This window comes from Myotis myotis, unplaced genomic scaffold (genome assembly GCF_014108235.1).
Source record: "Myotis myotis isolate mMyoMyo1 unplaced genomic scaffold, mMyoMyo1.p scaffold_m19_p_16, whole genome shotgun sequence".
NCBI lineage: Eukaryota > Metazoa > Chordata > Mammalia > Chiroptera > Vespertilionidae > Myotis > Myotis myotis.
Genome location: NW_023416320.1, coordinates 34,026,312 through 34,047,985, shown reverse-complemented (window position 1 = coordinate 34,047,985; position 21,674 = coordinate 34,026,312). Strand labels below are relative to the sequence as shown.

Here is a 21,674-nt window from a genome sequence, read left to right as displayed (position 1 = left end):
AACCCATGACCTGGTTCGTAGTCAGCCATGAACCACTGAGCCACACCAACCGGGCCAAAATAACTGTAATAGTTTTTCTATAGTTATAATTTTGTCTCCAACATCTTTCCCCAGTTGGCAGTGTTATTGAAATTAACATTAAACTTAGTAATTTGTGGAAAGTATTTGTACCTTTATATTCTAGGTGTAAGGAGTATACTAGTACATTGTGTAACTTGATTTGAGGTTATATTTTTAACTTTCTGTTTATATGAAGATTATTTTGTATAATCTTGGCTTTTGTATGTTTACCATGTTACATTTTTTTAAAAAATATGTTCACTTTTATGGAATTGTATAGGAATGTAAAAGAATTGTATGGGAAGTGGAAAGACTGCTGACCGTTTAGGAGCTAGTAAATAAGATTTTAGCCAAGTTCTATACCATACTAACTTTTGCCACCCGGGGGGAATTTAACTTCTCTATGACTGTTGACTTATCTGTCAAATGAATCAACCAAATTCTGTTTTATTCTTCTGAACGTGGCACACTCAGAGATGGACAGGTGTGCTTAGATTTAGATCAGATTCATTTTGACCTCCCAAACTCCACTGGCCTCAGGCCCAGGGTGAGGTACTCTTCTTGGTTTCTTTGTTCACATTCTTCTTTGACTCCTTCCTTTTTCCTGATGGATTTTATCTTTTGTAGACTCAGTTTGCTGGGTTTTGTTCATAGATGAATAAGAAAAAAGCTGTCAGCTAGCCATTTTCCCCGAGATGGGACTTAGGCTCCAGATATGTTCTAGAGAAAAAAGCACTGGTAATGTTACAGTTTGAGAAGTGTAGTGAGGGTTACAATCCTTTGTGTGTTACAATCTTGAACTGTAAAGATCTTGTTCATTGTGGTACTTTAGTGTTAAAATATGTGTTACTAAAAGGAATTTATTGTAATATTGAAGATGACATATATTCTTTGAACATTGTATACACATAAATAACTTGTTTTTTGTTTTTTTTTTTAGTCAGCTGCCTATGTTCATTTTACCTAAACTGTGGAATTGCCAATTCTTTTTTGTGATTTAGACTCCTCTGTTTCTTTCTAAAGGTGTTGTAATCCTGATTGTTTAACAAATGCATATATGTCCTTCAGCAGCCTAGAACTAATTTTGCAAACTATTTCTACAGAACTTAAGAAGATTTTGTTCGTGTGTATGGCATAGAAGATGAATTCTTCCTCCTCCACCATGAATGAAGAACCCGATGCTCTATCGGTAGTTAACCAGCTGCGGGATCTGGCGGCAGATCCATTAAATAGAAGAGCCATTGTCCAGGATCAGGGATGTCTGCCTGGCCTTATTTTATTTATGGACCATCCCAACCCCCCAGTTGTCCACTCAGCTTTGCTCGTAAGTTGCCTTTAGTAGTTTCAGTCTCCGTGTTGTAATTTTACGATTAAGGAGAATTTGAAAAAGTGTTTTCTGACACCAATCAATTCTCTGATCCTCTGTGGGTACCAGCTGTGTGTTCAACAGTCCAGTTCAATTCTGACACTAACCAGCTGGAGCTATTAAACTCCAAGTCCCACAAGACTGCCCTCTCTTCAAAAGCCAGTTGCAAGTATCAGGTCACCTATTTCTAACTGAGCAGCTATAAATTGGGGGTTACACTGACCCCCTTCTCAGGTTTGATAATTTACTAGAATGGCTCACAGAACTCAGGAAGCCACTTTATTTACGTCTCCTAGTTTATTATAAAGGAAGCATGTGAACAGGTACATAGGGCAAGGTCTGGAAGGGTCCTGAGCACAGGAACTTCTATTCCTGTGGAGTTGGAGTGCACCTCCCTCCTGGCGGGGGACGTCACAACTGAGAAATTCTGAATCTCCTTGTCCAAGAGTTTTTGTAGAGCTCAGTCTGGCCACCCAGAAAGTTCCAAGGGCTTTAAGAGCTTTGTGCCAGGAACCAGACAGAGATCAAATATTTATTATACTGCACCACCCCAACCTCCCCAACTCTGATCTCTGATCCCCTAACTCAGCAAGAACAGTGAGCTCCATCTGGGCTCCTCCTCCCTGTGCTACAGTCTGGAAACTGCTTCCAACACCGTAAGATGGGGCAATTGTAGGGCCCACTTTGTCATTTCTCTTCTCAGGAATTACAATGCTATGCTGCCTCTTGTCCTGGTTGTTATTTTTTTATGGAAGGATGGCAGTACCCATGGCTGTTAATCCTTTATGGACTGAAATGAAAGTCAAGTTGCAGAAAGAATAGGAGATTGTAGACAGAGAGAGGTTGAATTTGTGGTTACATAGATGGCATTGTTTTTGGTAAAGATCAGGCCCTTTGAAAATGGTGTAGAGGACCAGTAGAAAATGTGAATGTCACTGGACTGAGATGGCAGAGTTTTGGATGGGCGGTTCACAGAGGTATTCTGAGAATCATGTACCAAAGTCTGGTGAATGATGAGAGATTATGGGGTCTGTAGAACAGCTAATGAGATCTCTAGAGAATTGGCATATGAAGGATATACTTACAAAATGTACTTTAAATTTTAAGAAAAAAGCACCCTAGAAAAAATGAACTCAGAAAGTAGAAATTTGTGAGGTGAGCTCATCTTTTGCTTTTCAGTACAAAAAGACATATTGAAGGTGAATTGTAAAACTAGAAGCAGTTTATTTTGATTCTTAAGTGAAAAGCATCTAGGGAAATGATGGCTATAGGGACTAGTACCTGAAATTAATAAATGGAATATAGTTTCTTTTATCCTTGACAAGATGAAGTGATGAAAATAAAACCGGGAACAATCTAATTTTGACCTTGCAGATAAGTTAGGAGCCTTCATTTCAAAGAGCAGAATCAGCTACTTTAGCTCAAAGGATCATTTTACGCCAAGGGGACTGCTCTGATGATCACATTTAAAGAAGGGTTTCTAAACACTTCAAAACCAATTGATTGTAAAAACAAAAAGCTGTTTTCCTCTTGCAGTAAGTTAGTAGTGGGTTTAATTTTGAATAGTCTGGACACGTGAATTAATGTATTACTGTTTCTCCTGTAGGCTCTTCGATACTTGGCAGAATGCCGTGCTAACCGAGAAAAGATGAAGGGAGAACTGGGTATGATGTTAAGCTTGCAAAACGTTATACAGAAGTAAGTACAATAGTGTCTCCCAATGCAGTAGAAACGTGGATCTTCTTGTTAAATGTGTACTCATTGTTAATATATCATTTTACTGAAATTTTAATTCTAATATGGGTTATATGTACAAAAAAGTTCTGATGGTCAATATTCTTATGTTTCTTATATATGTACATATATATTTTTTAAAATTTTTTATGGATTTCAGAGGAAGGGAGAGGGAGAGAGAGATAGAAACATCCATGATGAGAGAGAATCATTGATCAGCTGCCTCCTGCACACGCCCCATTGGGGATCGAGCCCACAACCCAGGCATGTGCCCTTGAGTGGAATCGAACCCGGGACCCTTCAGTCCATAGGCCAACACTCTATCTACTGAGCCAACCCGACTAGGGCTTAAATATTTGTTTTTAATACTAGACCTTATGTAAACGTTCAAATTTTATTTTAAAATGTTGATAAACATGTTTACGGATATTTTTTAAAAAGAAAATCTTGCCTTGTGTGAAGTTTTGTAAAGTAAATTGAATTGCTAGCAGAGCAATACAGGTGACTAATCACATTTGAAAATATGGAATGTTACAGTACAGCACAAAATTCTTTTGTTACTTCATCCTAGTCTTAACTGAAAAGAACCTTAATCAGTATTATGATAAAAAGGGCTTTTGGTGATATTTTCCTGAGTATCATTGAAAAGGCTTTCAGGGACTAGTGCTATTTAATTAGCATTTTAGCTAATGGGTGGTTTGTAATTGTACGGTTCATCTTGTTATTTACAACATTTTGAAGTAGGTTTGATAGATAACAGTTTTGTGGGTGAGGAAAATACTGAGGCTGTTAATTTATCTCTGGTCCTTCAGCTGTGTTGCCTCTGGGGATGTCTGGTTTGCTCCTTTCTTAGGCCTTGCTGATATCTTTGTAGAGGCTAGAAATTGAAGATTCAGTGTTTTGATATTTCCACTGTGTCTGGAAGGAAAAGGTAAGCTTTCTGAGGCTTTATCTTAGTTCATTTTTTATCTTATATAGGAGATGACTTCCTTTAAAACTAATAAATAATCACTTAATTTAATTTGACTTTTTAAAACTTATATTGTGGTTTCTTTGGTTTGAGTGGTCACGAAAGTTCTTTTGTAATTGTCAAATACTACAAGTTAAATTATATCAGTGCAGAATCATCTAAACTCACCTATAAGACAGTGTTTTTTTGATTAGTGTTCTTGGCTCCTGGATAAATTTTATTAATCTCATTTTTTTAAATACATTTTTTTTATAAAGAGGAAGGGAGAGAGAGAGAGAGAGAAACATCAATGATGGGAGAGAATCATTGATAGGCTGCCTCCTGCAAGCCCCTGACTGGGGATCAAGCCGGCAACCCTGGCACGTGCCCCTGACCAGAATCGAACCCGGGTCCCTCCAGTCCGCAGGCCAATGCTCTATCCACTGAGCAAACCAGTCTGGGCTATTAATCTCGTTTTTTAGACATTACTTAAATATTTTGTTTTCATGGGGTCAGCTACCTGACAGACTAGTTCTTTGTGCTTAGATCTTTGGTAATGACAAGATAGAGACTGAAGTTTTCTTATTTTTATTCAGGTGATCAGCTAGGAATTAATAACAAAATATGGACTGCCATCAATTGTATTAACTATTGCCTGTGGTTTGAGTTCAATTCCATTAGTAAAAAATTTGGAAATCTAGTTCTGACTTGAGACAAATAATTTCTTTGCCCATCAGTTTCTTTATCTGTAAACCTGAAGTAATCCCTGCAAAGTAATTGATAATCGAACAAGATAATATCTGTAGAAATGCTTTATAAATTCTAAAGTGTGTAAAATACAAGGTAATCTTATTTTTGTTCCTAGTATGCTTTAGTGCCTTATAGTTAACTGTTTTTTACATTGATTTTAGAGAGAGAAAGGGAGAGATAGAGAAACATTGATGTGAGAGAGAAACATCAATTGGTTGCCTTCTGCATGTGCCCCAACTGGGGATTGAACCCACAAACTGGGTATGTTCCCTGATTGGGAATTGAACCTGCCACCTTTTGGTATACGGGACTACGCTCCAACCAAATGACCCACACTGGCCAGGGCACTATAGTTAACAATTTTTAACTGACATATTTAGTGCTATTGGATACAGTGAAAGGTTTAAGCATAATAAGGATGCTTCTGTAGGCCTATTTGATTCATATGATGAACTTGGACGATTGTGGATTCCTTTACAGCGGTTCTCAACCTGTGGGTCACTAACAATGAAAATACATCCTGCATATCAGATATTTACATTACGATTCATAACATTAGCAAAATTGCAGTTATGAAGTAGCAACGAAAATAATTTTATGGTTGAGGGTCACCACAACATGAGGAACTGTATTAAAGGGTGGCGGCATGAGGAAGGTTGAGAACCACTGCTTTAATAGGTATAGTTATTGAAGTTGAAAATATGTGGTAAAATTTTTAAAATGTTAAGAAATTAGGTGAAAAATTAATGTTGATATATTAAAATATACTTCATATTTGAACTTTAAAGATTTAGCCTATAAAATAATTTCTTAGCTTGCCCGGCTGGTATGGTTCAGTGGTTGAGCATTGACCTATGAACCAGGAGGTCACGGTTGATACATGCCCAGGGCTTGATCCCCAGTATGGGGCATGCAGGAGGTAGCCAATCAATGATTCTCTCTCATCACTGATGTTTCTATCTCTCCCTCTCCCTTCCTCTCTAAAATCAAAAATATTTGCCAAAACCGGTTTGGCTCAGTGGATAGAGCGTCGGCCTGCGGACTGAAGGGTCCCAGGTTCGATTCCGGTCAGGGGCATGTACCTGGGTTGCGGGCACATCCCCAGTGGGAGGTGTGCAGGAGGCAGCTGATCGATGTTTCTCTCCCATCGATGTTTCTAGCTCTCTGTCTCTCTCCCTTCCTCTCTGTAAAAAATCAATAAAATATATTTAAAAAAATATATATTTTTTAAAAAATAATTTCTTAGCTTGGTTGGCTATGGTTGTGGTATGTGTGTATGTGTGAGTGTGTGTATATGTAAGTGAGAAGTATATCTATAAAATAGGGAAACTACTTGTATATTTGTAAGAGAAGTGGTGTATTAGTTCAGGACATTATCTCAGCATATTATGTGGGAAGGAGATGCTGATATGGAGTAAGAAATGGAAGAGGTTTGTTGTGGGTTAAGGTCTATAGGATAAAGGAGAGTGAAGCAATTTTGGACTACAGACTAGACTACAACACAGATTCACATCTGTATAAGGAAGGTGGAGAGGAAACTAAATGGACAAGGAGAGTCTCAGGTTGCACTACAAGTTGGACAGCCAAAACAGCAGGGAGCTCCAAAGCAAGGATTACCCTGTAGATGAGTTTTCATTAGGCAGGAATGGCCAGGCCCCCACTATTCAGTCATTGGCTGGGGCCTGCCCTGGAAGAGCCAGGCCTTGGAATGAATGAATGAAAGGTGCGTATGATGAATCTCAAAGCCACCACTGTTGGTGGCTCTATTACTAGACTTCCTGCAGCTAAAAGGCTTATGTCTTTGTTAAAGGAAGATCCAAGCATTGTATCTCCAGGGCTGCCACAGTGGCCTGTCTTTTTAATTTAAATATAGTATTTTTTTTTGAACAATTGTTGCTGGCTCCTCCAGTAGTAAAACAGATGTACATCTGTTGCATACTCCATCATTTTAATTTGGTCCTATAGCCCTCTCAAAAGAGAAGATGTGATGTAATGATTCTTATATACATTTTGCAACTCATTTGGCTGTTGGAGATCTCAGATTTGAAGGTTGCCTTTCAAACTTTTAAGACATCACCTGTTTACCATAGTAACCATCTTAGAAGTTTGTATGTTTGAATGTTAAAAGTATGTGTTTTTGCTTGTGCTGGCTGGGCTTGTAAACATTAAGACTTTGTATTAGAATCGGGCTTTGGCATCCCATCTATATATATCAGTGGTTCTCAAACTTCCTAATACTGGGACCCTTTAATACAGTTTCTCATGTTGTGGTGACCCCCAACCATAAAATTATTTTTGTTGCTACTCATAACTGTAATTTTGCTACTGTTATGAGTCATAATGTAAATATCTGATATGCAGGATGTATTTTCATTGTTACAAATTGAACATAATTAAAGTCTAGTGATTCATCACAAAAACAATATGTAATTATATATATGTTTTCCGATGGTGTTAGGCGACCCCTGTGAAAGGGTCGTTCGACCCCCAAAGGGGTCGCGACCCACAGGTTGAGAACCGCTGATATATATAAAAGCCTAAGTGACCATCAGACCTGTAGTTATGATGACCTCTAGGGGGCAGAAGCTGAATGCAGGAGCTGCCGAGCTGCAGTGGCTTGGCAGCTGTGGTTCATGGTTGATGCACCAGGAACCAGAGAGGGGGGAGCGCGATTCCGGGGTACGTTACTCGAGAACAACCCTCTCACAACCTGGGATCCCTCAGGGGATGTTGGAGAGCTGATTTCAGCCCAATCCCCGAGGCCGGGCTGAGGGACCCCACTGATGCACGAATTTGTACACTGGGCCTCTAGTTTTCATATAACAAGCTGTAGCCAAGAGATCTATGTTCTATACTTTTTTTTTTTTTTAATATATTTTATTGATTTTTTACAGAGAGGAAGAGAGAGAGATAGAGAGTTAGAAACATCGATGAGAGAGAAACATCGATCAGCTGCCTCCTGCACATCCCCCACTGGGGAAGTGCCCGCAACCCAGGTACATGCCCTTGACCGGAATTGAACCCGGGACCTTTCAGTCCGCAGGCCGACGCTGTATCCACTGAGCCAAACCGGTTTCGGCACTTTTTTTTTCTTTTTTTTTTTTTTCTTTTTTTTTTTTTATATATTTTATTGATTTTTCACAGAGAGGAAGGGAAAGAGATAGAAAGTTAGAAACATCGATGAGAGAGAAACATCGATCAGCTGCCTCCTGCACATCTCCCACTGGGGATGTGCCCGCAACCCAGGTACATGCCCTTGACCGGAATCGAACCTGGGACCTTTCAGTCCGCAGGCCGACGCTCTATCCACTGAGCCAAACCGGTTTCGGCCACTTTTTTTTTCTTGATGTCTAGCCAATCAGGATGGGATTCCTACAGGATCTCTGTAACCATACTGAATTAGGGCAGATTTAGCTGTGATTCCATGGACTTATGCAACTAAGGAAGTAAAAGAGAGGTCTTCCCATATCCCAGAAAGAGCCACAGAACCAAGAAAATCTGTTGTGAAGGGTTGCTACTTTGAAGAGAAACTTTCCATTTAACAGTAGTCAAAGGGGAAGCCAAAAAGCAGAAGTATGGAGAGGAAATGGAGGTTATTCTTCACATGGAAAGCAGAGAGTAATACTTTATAAAATAGGAAGCGTGCAGGACGAATTTTCTCATTGATGTTTCTATCTTTCTCTCCCTTCACCTCTCTCTCTCTCTCTGGCACAGTGGATAGAGCGTCAGCCTGCGGATTGAAAGGTCCTGGGTTCATTTCCAGCCAGGGGCACATGCATGGGTTGTGGGCTTGATCCCCAATGGGGGGTGTGCAGGAGGCAGCCAATCAATAATTCTCTCTCATTATTGATGTTTCTATCTCTCCCTGTCCCTTCCTCTTTGAAATCAATAAAAATATGTTTTAAAAGAAACAAAACATATTTACTTATTTTTATTTTTGTTAATCTTCACCCAAGGACATTTTCCCATTGATTTTTTTTTTTTTTTTTTTTTTTTTTTAAGAGAGAGTGGAAGGCAGGGGGAACATTGATGTGAGAGAAACACATCCATTGGTTGTCTTCTGCAGGCGCCCTGACCAGAGCTCGGGATTGAGCCTTTTACCAGAATCAAACCCGGGACCCTTCAGTCAGTGGGCTGATGCTCTATCCACTGAGCATCTGGCTAGGGCAATAAAAACATATTTTTATTTAAAGGAGATTCGAGTGGGGGTGCCACAAGGAGGGCACACACTGGCTTCTTTGTCTTGAGCGATTTTATTTACTTTCCAAAGGTGGGGATTTTAGGGGAATCCTCAGGGGAGATCTCAGTAGAGCATCCTTTCAGGGTCGTGGTCTCCACTGATTGGTCAGAACCAGGGCAGGGGTCATTGTCATTGCAGCTGGTCCTAGTCTTGCCTGCCTAGTTTTACTGCTTTTCTGGGCCTGGAATACAACTGAGGCCTAGATGTTATCTCTAGGGAGGAAAGGTCAGGGAAGGGTCCTATGACCAGCAATGTGCTAGGGGAGGAAAGGCCACCCTGGGGGTGAGGTGGCACCAGTTTTGCCTGCTGCTAGGCACCCACGACTTCCCATCCTGGTGACCTGTATCTGGCTGTAAATTGCTTGCCCAGTTTGTTCAGCTACCTGTCTCAGTTTCCACATTCCACTTGTCAAGGAATTTTCCTAGCTTCTTACTATCCTGCTTCACAATAAAGTATATGGAAGTCTTAACTGGCCTTTATGGGCAATATAAAATGTTATTAGCAGCATCTAGAATTAGAGTGACTTGTTGTATATGACCGATAAGGAAATATTATACTTGGATTCAGAATGAAAATTATTTTTGCTGTATAATAAAGATCATAGTTCACGTTTTAGTTGCGTTTTATGAATAATGTTTTGAACCTTTTCAATATAGATAAGTAATTAGAAAAAGGGGCGAGGAGTCAATATACTTCATTATGGAATACTAAATTACTGAAAGAAAAATTCCAATTACTCTGTGAAGGAGCCTTTCAAGGTAGTCTTTTTTTTCTGATGTCAGATTTTAAAGACTGAACTAAATCCAGGACATTAATCAGCTCTCCATTTTCAACTGCCTAGGAAAAATAGGGCAATTAATACTTGTTTAATTAATCATTCTCTATAACATTTATGGCCAAATGTACTATATAACTGTAGACTTTTTCTACTTGAATGTTTTGTATCATATTATTTGAACAATAATTTTGGTTTATTAAAAATAAAGACTAAGCTTTTTATTCTGTAAATGCTCTTGGATTTTTTCTTCTTCTAAAGCATATTTTTAAAAGAAGGAAATAATTGTTTTTAATTGATTTGTTGGTCAGCAATATGCCAGTATCCTCGTACTCTTTACAACTTATGATTGGTAGTATTTAAAATATCTCAGAACTACAGTGGCCTTTTCAATAAACTAAAACAGCTATCAGAAAAGTGCTGAGACATTGCCTAAAAAGTAGTCTTTTTCATGGCTTTGTGCAATACAGAGCCAAAGTCATTTGAAGTAATTGACCTCTGTGGTCAACAGTGACTCAAAAAAGCACTTGGTATAATAAATTGAGGGCCCTTCTTGAAAGTTGTTTGGAATTGAAGGTCTTTGTGGCTAGAATGTATACAGCCTGAATATTAGACATTGTAGTATTCCTGCTCATTCAATAAGCAAATGGATTGCAAAAATATGTATTAGGCTTTGTGGAAGGTACAGAGAGAATACACCCCTATTCTTGAAGAGATAGAAATAGAAAATTAAAATCAATAGTAAAAGTACAAGCATAGTACTTTGAATGGCGGTTGAGCTGAGCCTTCAAGGGAGAAATAAGAGTTTGAAAGCTGAGGGAGAGGCATTTATAAAAGGTCACAATGAGCTGGTTTTGGTAGAGTGCAGTTGGTAGAGATTAGATTTTAAAGACCTTGAATGTATGTTAAAGGATTTGGACTTTAGAGGTGAAATGTGCCTACCTCTTGCATCGCCCTACTGGGGATCAAGCCTGCAACCTGGGTATGTGCCTGGACCAGGAATGGAACCTGGGTCCTCTTCGTGTATGGGTCGATGCTCAACTACTGAGCAACACAGGCTGGACACATGTGCCTATTTAAATTTAATTACAAGTAAACAAAATTCATTTCTTTAGTTGCACTTGACAGACAGACACATATCAAGTGCTCAATAGCCACATGTGAGTGGACAGATCAGGTATAGAACATTTCTTCAGTGTAGAAAGTTTGTTGGGTAGAATGGCACAGATGTTTATGTGGGGAGCTATAGCAGGATTTAAAGTGTAAGAATGAAAACTTTTTTTTTTTTTTAAATATATTTTATTGATTTTTTACAGAGAAGAAGGGAGAGAGATAGTTAGAAACATCGATGAGAGAGAAACATCGATCAGCTGCCTCCTGCACATCTCCCACTGGGGTTGTGCTCGCAAACAAGGTACATGCCCTTGACCGGAATCGAACCTGGGACCTTTCAGCCTGCAGGCCGATGCTCTATCCACTGAGCCAAACCGGTTTTGGCAAGAATGAAAACTTTTGTCTGAATTATGGTTTTATGATACATGCTTTGTGAAAAATATGTAAAATGCAAATTAAGACACAAAATTAGTTTGAATTTACTAAGAAATTTCTATTGAAATAACTCTAATATGAATGATCTTCTAATGTGTTTCTCCTTTTGTATTTTTATGTTGTATTTTCTTGAAGGTCAGGTTACTTTCAAATTGGGAGCTGAATGTTAGTGTTAATCCAGGGACTTGTTATATCCTGATCTTTTTAGTTGATTTCCTACTTAATTAATGATTTCAATTAAATGTGCTTTTATAGCATTGTAGTGATGATGAGTTTTGAATCTCAATGAACCATGGGCTTAAAATGAAATGCAAAGACTTTATTATAGACTAGATCAGTGGTCAGCAAATTCATTAGTCAACAGAGTCAAATATCAATAGTACAACGATTGAAATTTCTTTTGAGAGCCAAATTTTTAAACTTAAACTATATAGGTAGTCACATTATTATTAACTTAATTAGGGTACTCCTAAGGCTTAGGAAGAGCCACACTCAAGGAGCCAAAGAGCCGCATGTGGCTCACGAGCCGCAGTTTGCCGACCACAGGACTAGATGCTTTTTCTACATTACTGGTTATTTTAGGATTCACTGGTATTTTATTTTTATTTATTTTTATTTTTTTATATATTTTATTGATTTTTTACAGAGAGGAAGGGAGAGAGACAGAGAGTTAGAAACATCGATGGGAGAGAAATATCGATCAGCCGCCTCCTGTACATCCCCTACTGGGGATGTGCCTGCAACCCACGTACATGCCCTTGACCGGAATCGAACCTGGGACCCCTCAGTCCGCAGGCCGATGCTCTATTCACTGAGCCAAACCGGTTTTGGCGGTATTTTAAATTGAACAAACCAGAATGAAGAAAGCAAGACTTTGCAAACTTGAGGAATAAAATTATAGAATAAATAGAAGTGAAAATACTAATTTATATATTTCTTTTCAAGGACTACAACTCCGGGAGAAACAAAACTGCTGGCCTCTGAAATCTATGACATTCTTCAATCTTCCAATATGGCAGATGGTGATAGTTTCAATGAAATGAATTCACGTCGAAGGAAAGCGCAATTTTTTTTGGGAACTACAAACAAACGTGCCAAAACAGTGGTTTTACATATAGATGGTCTTGATGATACGGTAAGTCTTTTATAAACACGTGGTTCATAAGATGGGAAAGAGAAATCACGTTAACTAAATAGCTTCCTCAGTGTCAGTCTTGAAGAGTAAGTCCCAATGTTATTATTTTATACTGATAAAGGGGAGCATTTTGTGCCCAAGAGGCTAGTTAATCACAGGACATCACAGTTGTAAGCATTTATACCCTAATACTAGAACTTCAAAATACATGAAGCAAAAACTGACACATGCAAAGATTTTTTTTTTTTTTTTTTTTTTTTTACAGAGAGGAAGGGAGAGGGATAGAGAGTTAGAAATATCGATGGGAGAGAAACATCGATCAGCTGCCTCCTGCACACCTCCTACTGGGGATGTGCCCGCAACCAAGGTACATGCCCTTGACCGGAATCGAACCTGGGACCTTTCAGTCCGCAGGCTGATGCTCTATCCACTGAGCCAAACTGGTCAGGGCAAGATGCAAAGAGAAATAGATAAATCGACAGAGCTAGAGGTTTGAATACCACTTTCTTAGTTAATAGAACAACTCTACAGAAAATCAGTAAGGGTATGGAAGACTAAACTCTAATAACCAACTTAACCTAATTGATAGTTATAGAATACCCCACCCAACAGCAAGATAATATTTATTCTTTTCAAGTGCACGTGGAACATTTGCCAAGATCACCTCCCTTTTTCCTTCCTTCTTATTTGTTGATTTAGGGTTTATTTATTTTTATTTTTTATTTAATTTTCTTCTTTATTGATTAAGGTATTACATATGTGTCCTTATCCCCCTATTGGCCCGCCCTCCTCCCGGCTAGGGTTTATTTTATATATCTTTAACTATCACAGTGTAGCTTCACTTACTATTACAGTAGTTCTTCCTTATCCACGGGTATAAGTTCCAAGAACCCCAGTGGATGTCTGAAACCACAGATAGTACCCAATTCTATATATGCTGTGTTTTTTCCTATACATACATGCCTTTTCACTTAAAGGAAGGAAGCACTTTATGGCTTATTGTTGGCATATTTTGCCAGCCTTGTTGCTCTTGTGCTTTGGGCCATTATTGAGTTACTTGAACACAAGCGCTATGATACCTTAACAGTTGATCTGATAACCAGGAGGACTGCTAAGGAACTAAGAGGCAGGTAGTGTTTACAGCATGGAAACGCTGGACAAAGTGATGAATTATTTGTGTGTGTGGAGGAGGGATTGCATGAAATTACATCACATTACCCAGAATGGTGTGCAATTTAAAACTTATGGATTGTTTATTTCTGGGGTTTTCCATTTAATATTTTTGGAGCACAGTTGACTGCAGGTAACTGAAACCACAGAAAGCAAAATTGTGGAAAAGTGGGGGCTACTCTGTCACTTTATGCATAATGTAAGACATAACACTGTACTTCCATTTCCTTTATCTCTGCCTTTGTGCTATTGTTATCATATGTTTTATTTCTGCATATGTTATAAGCCTCCAAATACATTGCTATTACAGTAAATATTTAAAAAAAATTTTTCAAAAATTTTTTAAATTTAGTGATTTGAGAGAGAGAGAAAAACATTGATTTGTTGTTCCACGTACTTATGCATTCACTGGTTGATCTTTGCATGTGCCCTGACTAGAGATTGAACCTGTAACCTTAGCATGTTGGGACCATGCTCTAACCAACTAAGCTTCCTGGGCAAAATTCTCTTCAGTTTTTTATTGTGAAATATATATAGCATAAAATTTACCACTTTTACCATTTTTCAGTGTAGCTTTCAGTGGTATTAAAAACATTCATAATGTTGTGCCATCATCCCCACCATACATCTATGTATGTACAATTTTTTATCTTGTAAAACTGGAATTCTGTACCCATTAAACAATAACTTCCTTGTCTTCCTTCCCTGCAGCCCACCACTACTCTATTTTCTGTATCTATAATTTTTAAAAAATTAGTCTCTTCTAATGAGACTGACAGAACTCAGGACTCAGCAGAGCAGAGTCCACAGGCAGTGCACTCGATGAGCTCCTGTGGGTCTGCACCACCACGCCCACTATCCCAGATCCTTGACTGGGGAGTATTGAAATGTAATCGGGAGTAGGGAGTAGTGAAAAATTGGTTTAAATAGGGAGATAGCAAGAATGTGAGTTGTTTGGAAAGATGTGGGAATAAATGTGAAGGCTGATTTTATTTCATAGAGAAGAATGAATTGGGTAATTTGAAGGCAGTGCTTCTCAGGGTGTGATCCAGAGACTTGGAGTCAGTTGCAGATTCCTGTCCCCTCAGAAGTACCAAATCAGCCCTAGCCGGTTTGGCTCAGTGGATAGAGCATTAGCCTGCAGACTGAAGGGTCCCAGGTTCAATTCCAGTCAAGGGCACATGCCTGGGTTGTGGGCTCAATCCCCGGTAAGAGGTGGGCAGGAGATAGCTGATCAATGATTCTCTCTCATCATTGATATTTTATTTCTCTCTCCCTCTCTCTGAAATCAATAAATATATATCTATAGATAGATAAATAGATAGATAGATAGACATAGATATGTATATTTTTAAAATTCTTTACTGTTGAAAGTTTTACATGTTTCCTTTTTCCACCATTGACCTCTCCCCACCCACTCCCACCCCTCAGCACATGCCCCTACTCCGATAAAAATATAAAAAAAATAATAAGGCAGTGGTGGAAATCCTACCTTAAAAAAAAAAGTATGGAATTAGAACCGAGTCTCAGCACAGTCAGTACAGAAACGGGAAAATTTAGATGTGTGGACTTGGGGGGGAAGATGGGATGAGGAGAAACTACTTTTTAATTCATTTTCTCTTTGGATCTTGTGATTGAGATAACTACTTACTTGATATCTAAGTGGATATATCTGAAGGCAAATGAAAATAAAATACTGGAATATGTGTTTTTACATGGAAATGATAATAGTCTACTGAGGGGTGAAGTAAAAAGAAAATCCCTTAGTTTTAGACACTGGACCTTGGAGATAAGGTGACACAGAGATGGAATAATTGTGGTGTAAGTGGAAGACCAGGGTAGTGTATTAGGAGTTGAAGAAGCATTGAGAGGTGATACTGTACTTTAAGAGCAAAATGAGAACCAAAAAGAGGATATTGATAACCCTGGAAAATGAAATGGGTACCTATTGAGAATGCCATTTATGAAGGATGTAGTGATGGTTATAAATAACAAGTGCTTTAAAAAATAGTCAAACAATGAATGCTCACTAATTCTAACTTTATTATAATTTATCCCTAGAGATATTTAAGCTACAGCAGAGGTCAGCAAACCTTTTCTTTAAAGGGCCACATAGTAAATATTTAAGGTTTTTCAGGGCATATGTTCTCCAAGTACTATGTTGTAGAATGAAACTAGCTTCAGGCATTCTGTAAACACATAGGTGCACGTGTGTTCCAATAAAACTTTATTTATTTTAAAAAATTTTTATTGATTTCAGAGAGAAAGGGGAAGGGAGAGAGAGATAGAAACATCAATGATTGATCAGCTGCCTCCTGCATGCCCCCCAGTGGGGACTGAGCCCGCAACCCAGGCATGTGCCCTTGACTAGAATCAAACTGGGGCCCCTTCAGTCCGCAGGCCAATGCTCTATCCACTGAGCCAAACCGGCTAGGGCTGAACCTTTATTTACAAAAACAACTGGTGGACTAGAGTTTGCCCATCCTTGAGCTAAAGGTATGTCTACTTTTCAGCACTTTTTCTTTTTGCTTTAAGATTTAAATTGACATTGGCTGATTTCTTGTTAAAGTTATCAAAACTAAATATTAGTAATGAGCTTAAAAATCTAGCAGAGAATACTATTCTGTTGATCTTATAATATGTAATAAACTTGACTAAGCACCAATCTCCCCATGCCCTCACATAGGAGATGGTGGAACTGAAATAGGGACATTTGTTCCCCATGGTGCTACTCCTTACCCCCCCCACCCCCCCCCCACCCCCAAATCTAATGACTAGTTTAGTGTGGTTTCAGTTGATTTATTCCCTTTTATTATTTTGCCAATTTTGATAACAATTTGCTTTTACTTTTTCAGTCTCGGAGAAATCTATGTGAAGAAGCTTTGTTAAAAATTAAAGGTGTCATTAGCTTTACTTTTCAAATGGCTGTTCAAAGATGCGTGGTGCGAATCCGGTCAGATTTGAAAGCAGAGGTTAGTATTTTAAATGCTGAATATGCTCAAGATCCTAGGAAACAAATCAGTGTTCAAATTTGTCCCTTTTTTTTTATCTTGGCCTAGGCTTTGGCATCAGCGATAGCATCAACCAAGGTTATGAAGGCTCAGCAAGTTGTGAAAAGTGAAAGTGGAGAAGAGGTAAAAGCTTTACAGGCTTTCTTTATACCTAACTCTGACGCCCGATTGTTCTCTATGGCTAGCAGATTGTTTTTAAACTAATAGTTGCCAAGGCTATAGCAATGTGATTGGGCCAGATTATCTCAGTGTTTCTTGGTTAACAACTCTTTTAGAGGTATAGAAAGATCTTTTGTGGATTTCAGCCTGTTTTTATATCTTATATTTTGTGAATTTCAGACTCTTCTTTATTTCAGTAGAGATGTCTTGCTGATATTATATGGAAATAAAGGAGATGTGGTTTCCTTGCATTGGTCTTTATTTATTTTATTATTTTTTTAAAATATATTTTTATTGATTTCAGAGAGGAAGAGAAAGGGAGAGAGATAGAAACATCAATGAAGAGAGAATCACTGATCGGCTGCCTCCTGCACACCCCCTACTGGGGATCGAGCCTGTAACCCGGGCATGTGCCCTGACCAGAATCAACCCGGGACCTTTCAGTTTGCAGGCCGACGCTCTACCCACTGAGCCAAACTGGCTAGGGGCTGCATTGGTCTGTTTTGTGTGTGTGCGTGTGTGCGTGTGTGTGTGTTTATTGTCTAAAGTTTTGCATGTGTCTTCTTTTTCCCCAGTAGACCCCCTCCCCCCCTCTCCCCAGCCATTCCCACCCTGGGCGAGCCCCCATCGCCCCAGTGTCTGTGTCCATTGGTTATGCTAATATGCATTGGTCTTTAAATAATTTCTAACCTTAATTAGTTTTGCCAGTCCCAAAAATAAAACTCCAGTCCCATCCTTAGGCAATGTACATAGTGTAAAGCTTTGCCTCTTGCTTTTTCCACTAGCTGTGTGGTAGGGAAATGAATCTGTATGGCTTCAGCTCATTTGAAGTGCCATAGAAAGGAGGTTCCGTGGCTCTCCAGAGGCCCACACAGTAGCCAGATGGCTTGCTTTTTGTTGTTGTTGTTAATCCCCAACTAAGGATATTTTTCATTGATTTTTAGAGGAAGGGGGGTGAGGGGTGGAGAGAAAGAGAAACATCAATGTGAGAGAGAGACACATCAATTGGTTGCCTCCTGCACGAGCCCTGACCAGGGCGTGGATCAAAGCTGCAACCCAGTTACATGCCCTTGACCAGAAATTGAACCTGAGATCCTTTAGTCTGTGGGTCCAACGCTCTTAACCACTGAGCAAAACTGGAAGGGGCCAGCTGCTTGCTTTTGTCTTTTTTTAAAATATATTTTTATTGATTTCAGAGAAGAAGGGAGAGGTAGAGAGAGATAGAAACATCAATGATGAGAATTGTTCGGCTGCCTCCTGCTGGGGATCAAGCCCACAACCAGAGCATGTGCCCTGGGAATTGAACTGTGACCTTCTGGTTCATAGGTCGATGCTCAACCACTGAGCCACATCTGCCAGCCTGCTTTTGTCTTGTTTATTTATTTTTAAATTTTTTAAAATTATAGTTGACATACAATATTATATTAGTGTTAGATGTATAGCATAGTGATTCAACATTTATATACTTTACAAAGTGATCCTCACAATAAGTCTTATAACTGTTACCATACATAGTTATTATGAAATTATTGACCCTATTCCCTATGCTATGCATTATCTCCCAGTGACTTATTTTGTAACTGGAAGTTTATACTTCTTTCCCTTCCCCTTTTCCTCCTGACCCCGTCATCTTGAAGTAGACAAAGGTTACACATTTATTCCTGCGTAGTTATGCCTTTCTGTGCTTACACAGTGCTCAGCTTCATGTAAGAGGAACATTTTCAAAGGACTGTAGCCCCTGAAAATAAATACTGGTGATTAGAATGAGGAGAAAGTTGACCTTTCACTTCTGATACATATCTATCAATTATGTTGATTTTGCAATAACTTCACATGTTCTCTGTGTCAGATGCTGGTCCCATTCCAGGATATGGTTGTGGAAGTAGAACAGAACACAGAACTGCCCGACTACCTGCCCGAGGATGAGAGCCCCACAAAGGAGCAAGACAAAGCAGTGTCCCGGGTGGGCTCCCACCCGGAGGGTGGGGCTAGCTGGCTGAGCACAGCTGCAAACTTTCTATCCAGATCATTTTACTGGTGACTTCAATTTGGGGTGCAAGGACTGTGTGAATGAACAGGGGCCAGTTTTCCATTGTTGTGGTGAACTGTCAAGTGCAATTTGCAATAAGTTATCATGGAAAATTTTTAGATTACATGATTGCGTATGCTGCGTTTTACATTTTATTGGACATTTTGCCCCACTAAGTGGTAAAAAGGACAGAGGCTACAAGGGGAGTTGCTTTGTTTATGAAGGTATTTTGGTTTTGTTTTCCTTTGTTTAATTGCCTCACATTTTAAAAAACATGGGTCCACAATTAAACCAACATATTATATGTGCAGCTTTACATTTTATTTTACATGAAACACCTGATTAGGAAAACTCATTTTCTCCTCAGGTCTCAGGACCTATCTGAAGAGAAATTATTAAGCTCAAGTTGTGCATGAATTACTGAACATTTCCCTCTGTTTTTCTTCACGAAAGATACTTGTTTTGGTACTCTATACGAGTTGAAAATGTTTCTCATTGCCCCCCTTTTGTGCCTTTTTAAAATTTTGCCAACCATGTTTATAGAAAGGTCATTACTAATGACATTTTGTGAATTAAAATGTATTCATTTGAATGTAGCAGTCCCCTAAAAATACAATTCTACAAAAACTTTGCAATCTTGTTATCATTTTAATACGATTAATACACAATCATTCAAGAAGAGGGAAACGTGTATATCAGCAAAGTGCTATTGAGATTGAAAGTGACCAAATGTCGTTTGACTGCTATTCTGTTTGGTTTATATCAGCTCTTGAGAGTTAACATCCACCATAATATTGGGAGCAACTGTCAATGGTCTCTGGGCCTTATTTTGTGATTACACACTATTTCCTGCTAGAAAAATAAAATAGTAAAGAACTGACAACTTGAAAAAGAAAACAAAAATTGGATGCCTATAACGCCGCAGTGCCATTTGGTAGAGTCTAACCTTAACACGTGAGATGCTTGGTAGGTGCCTATTCAGTAGGTATTTCCTTGTATTGCCTTTTGTGAATTTATTACGAACTTGCAGTCGTATTGAATGAAAAAAAAAACCTCAAAAATTAATGCTTATAAAGAAATAAAGCCAGCATTGGTCCACTTGATTTTGTTTCTTATGTCCAGCCAGAAAAAAAGAACTTCAGTGAAGGTAAGAAAAATAAATATAAATATGTATACATATATATTTTTTCTAGATAAGAGCTAATTACATATATGTAATGCTTTATTGCATTTCTGAAATATTTGGCAACTAAAATTTTCCTTTTGGAAATCTAACTAAATCCAGATAAATTTTAATGCCAATACGATTAAAAACTAATAGGGAGAAAGTGAAATTCTTCTTCTTCTACATGTAGAGCTGCTATTTTATTGCGTGGAGAATGTGAAGTGAAAATTGGACCCTGGAGGGGTTTCTTGCATTTTCATCGCTTCTTTTTTAGAGAAAATTAAAAGCATCCAGTGTTATTAGAAAAAAATTATTGTAAAATGATTCACCAACAAGAATCTTGAACATTGTGACCTTCTGGAGGGAGGGGTATTGAGGGTGCTGAGAAAGATAGTTTTCAGATGTCTGGGCTCTGAGTCAGGTGACACGCACAAATGAAAATATAAGCTTTCAGGACATGCATTGCTTTAAATGCATAATACAACTTGCTGCCAGAACCAGACGTGTTGAAAAAAATCACCTCCTTTCAATAGCCATTAAAACAAAGTTTACTGTTCTGTTTTAACAAGCTTGTGTTTTATTTTGCATTGCCACACATCCGCTTATTTAAAAAACTACATCCCTTTGGTAGCAATGGTTCAATACAGTGGTTATAGCTTGGTGTTCCTGTGTTCTAATTCTAAGTGTTCTTTTGTTTCCAGGTCTCATAGGGCAGTTAAGGCAACTGTAACAGCATTTTTTGAAATATATTGTAAAATAATAAAAGGTAACAATTAAAATTGAATGGATATTGCATTTTTGTGATATAAGCATTATTTATTACTCTTAAGCTTGTTTGTATCCACACTGCCTGGCACCTTCTCCTAGCTCCCTGCAGGTGCATTACCCGACTAATTCCCAAGCACCTTCTATTTGTCTTCTTCCCAGCACCACACCTGCCTTCCCCTGGCTTTGGATCAGTTGCCTCTTTACCTATATTCATCATAGCATTTATCACATTAGATTGAATTTATATTTTCCAGTGTCTCTCCCCTTCTTAGCTCTTTGAGAACTGAGAGAGTCTGTAACTGCCTGGCTAGTAGCAAGCACTCATTTTTAGGAGAATGAGTGAAGAATTTGTTTTTTTTTTTTTAAATATATTTTATTGATTTTTTACAGAGAGGAAGGGAGAGAGATAGAGAGTTAGAAACATCGATCAGCTGCCTCCTGCACATTTCCCACTGGGGATGTGCCCGCAACCCAGGTACATGCCCTTGACCGGAATCGAACCCGGGACCCTTGAGTCAGCAGGCCGACGCTCTATCCACTGAGCCAAACCGGTTTCGGCAAGAATTTGTTTTTAATTAGTGAAAAGAAGTAGAAGGTACTAATTATTAAAACAGGCACATGGAGAAAATGCCAGATTGTAATATTTTTTCTGGGAGTGTTTATTCAATTTATTGCCTTTTCATTTATTTTGTCATTTGGTTTTTATTTTTTTAAAAGTGGCAGAGTTATAATACTTGCTCTATTGGATGAAGTTAAGATTAACTTAAAATATCCTGATTTTTATAATAGAATTGTGATAGAATAGTATATATATA

The 21,674-nt window shown here is 38.5% G+C and overlaps 1 protein-coding gene across 1 annotated transcript in view; it reads left to right on the top strand.

The window, feature by feature from the left end:
• The window catches only part of ARMC1 (armadillo repeat containing 1), a 28,549-nt gene extending 7,665 nt beyond the window's left edge, over positions 1-20,884 (top strand). Inside the window, exons 2-7 of the mRNA XM_036338379.1 lie at positions 1,164-1,384; positions 3,033-3,124; positions 12,368-12,557; positions 16,583-16,699; positions 16,787-16,861; positions 18,747-20,884. Of these exons, the coding sequence (XP_036194272.1) occupies positions 1,202-1,384; positions 3,033-3,124; positions 12,368-12,557; positions 16,583-16,699; positions 16,787-16,861; positions 18,747-18,938 (849 nt within the window). The 5' untranslated portion in view covers positions 1,164-1,201 and the 3' untranslated portion in view covers positions 18,939-20,884. The remainder of the gene's footprint in view (positions 1-1,163; positions 1,385-3,032; positions 3,125-12,367; positions 12,558-16,582; positions 16,700-16,786; positions 16,862-18,746) is intronic.
• The last annotated feature ends 790 nt before the right edge of the window (positions 20,885-21,674 follow it).